This window comes from Naegleria gruberi (genome assembly GCF_000004985.1).
Source record: "Naegleria gruberi genomic scaffold NAEGRscaffold_932, whole genome shotgun sequence".
Classification (NCBI taxonomy): Eukaryota; Heterolobosea; class Eutetramitea; order Acrasida; family Naegleriidae; genus Naegleria; species Naegleria gruberi.
In genome coordinates, this window is record NW_003162785.1 from 1 (window position 1) to 1,543 (window position 1,543).

The following is a 1,543-nucleotide window of genomic DNA, read 5'->3' on the forward strand; positions in this document are numbered from 1 at the left end:
CGAACCCATGTTATCAAATGAATTAGTGTTCATACTGTATGATGCATTAGTACTATTCATACTTTGATTTGAATGATATGCAATCTTGTCTTGATCGTGGTGATGAATGCTTGCCATATTGTTGTTAGAATGATTTGTCGTAGTACCGTTTCCACCAACACTGTTACCATTCACCATGCTAGAATGTTGATGATGCAATGGATATGAAGAAGGAACGTGTTGGTTGTTGGATGTTTTTGTTGTGTTGTTATTAAAGTGGTTTGATTCATTTTCTTGTTGGACAAAAGTTTGGCCTCTGGAAATGAAGGATGCACTTGTTGGCGGAGAGTTTCTATGATTGGATAAACGATGGTTGCTTATTGCTCCTTGTTGAGAACTATCGGTTGTGGAGCTATTTTGATAGTTAGTAGTAATAGTACTAGTGGCAACAGGACCAACATGATGGACTGGACTTGCATAGGAAGGAGACATGCTTTTATATGCATGTGTATTATTGGTAGACATGGCTTCATGGTGTGATGCTACAGATGTGGTTGAAGAATAACTTTGTTGTACATGTGGTGGATGTTGGACAAACTCTTCATGTTGTGATTTACTTGCTGTGGTTGTACCAACACGAAGAGATTGATCAGCAGATGATGTCGGTGAGGATACACTCTTCTTTGACTGACCAGATATATTAGTAGAAGAGTTGGATGTATTTTCAAATGTAGACATGATGATGATATGAATTAGTGGTTAAATAATTAAATGCATTAAAGAAGCATTCAAAGTAGGGGGTTGTGTTGGTGATTTTCTTTTTCTCAGGACAAACAACAACCAATAAGAATTGGGAAAATGGATGGAGGTAACCTGGTTATTTGGATCTATTGTATTTCAAATAGTGTGATAGTAGCGAAAAGATTGATGGCTGCTTCCAGTTGTGATTTTTTGTTGGTAGTGTTTCCTTTTTCTAAAGTGGTTTATCATAGTTTACTAGTGTTTTTAGTGTTTGTTACCTAGTTGTTACCTGGTTGTAGATTAGTGCAACAGATGCAGTTGTGAAGACAAGAGAGAAGGTTGTGAGTATGTCCTCGGTGATGCCTTATTAATAACTTAAACCCATTTGTGCTCTGGCCTTGGTGAATCGTGGTCCTAAGAGTGGATGTAGTTGGTGGTGTAGCCGGTAGCCGGTTACAGCCGGATGGTAGTGCGGGTAGTCGGAAGCTGTTGAATACACCTTCAAAGCCAAAAATTAATAAAAGTTCTATTTTTAAAATTTAACTTTATGGAAATTCATGAAAAACGAGTATTGGTTGAACATTTCTTTGCCAGCAATATTATGAATCAAACATTTACCAATTATTTGATTTAGTGCAACATAGCCTGTTGTTACATGAATGTTTGAATCAATTAATCTATATCCAATAATTGGATGAACCGAAGAGAGACACTTTTTGATGTTGGTGAAATATACTCTTTGCTCTTTAACCTCAACAAATTGACCAACAAGTAAGGAACCATCCTTTGCCTTAAATAAAATAAATTCTTTGTTTTGTACAAT

At 36.4% G+C, this 1,543-nt stretch overlaps 1 protein-coding gene across 1 annotated transcript; it reads right to left on the reverse strand.

Annotated features, from left to right (window-relative positions):
* Positions 1 to 5: 5 nt before the first annotated feature.
* Positions 6 to 717, reverse strand: NAEGRDRAFT_54985 (uncharacterized protein; the record flags this gene model as incomplete). Its single annotated transcript, XM_002668003.1, has 1 exon — positions 6 to 717. A coding segment is annotated over one exon (712 nt), but the record flags the coding sequence as incomplete, so codon positions are not given.
* Positions 718 to 1,543: the final 826 nt, after the last annotated feature.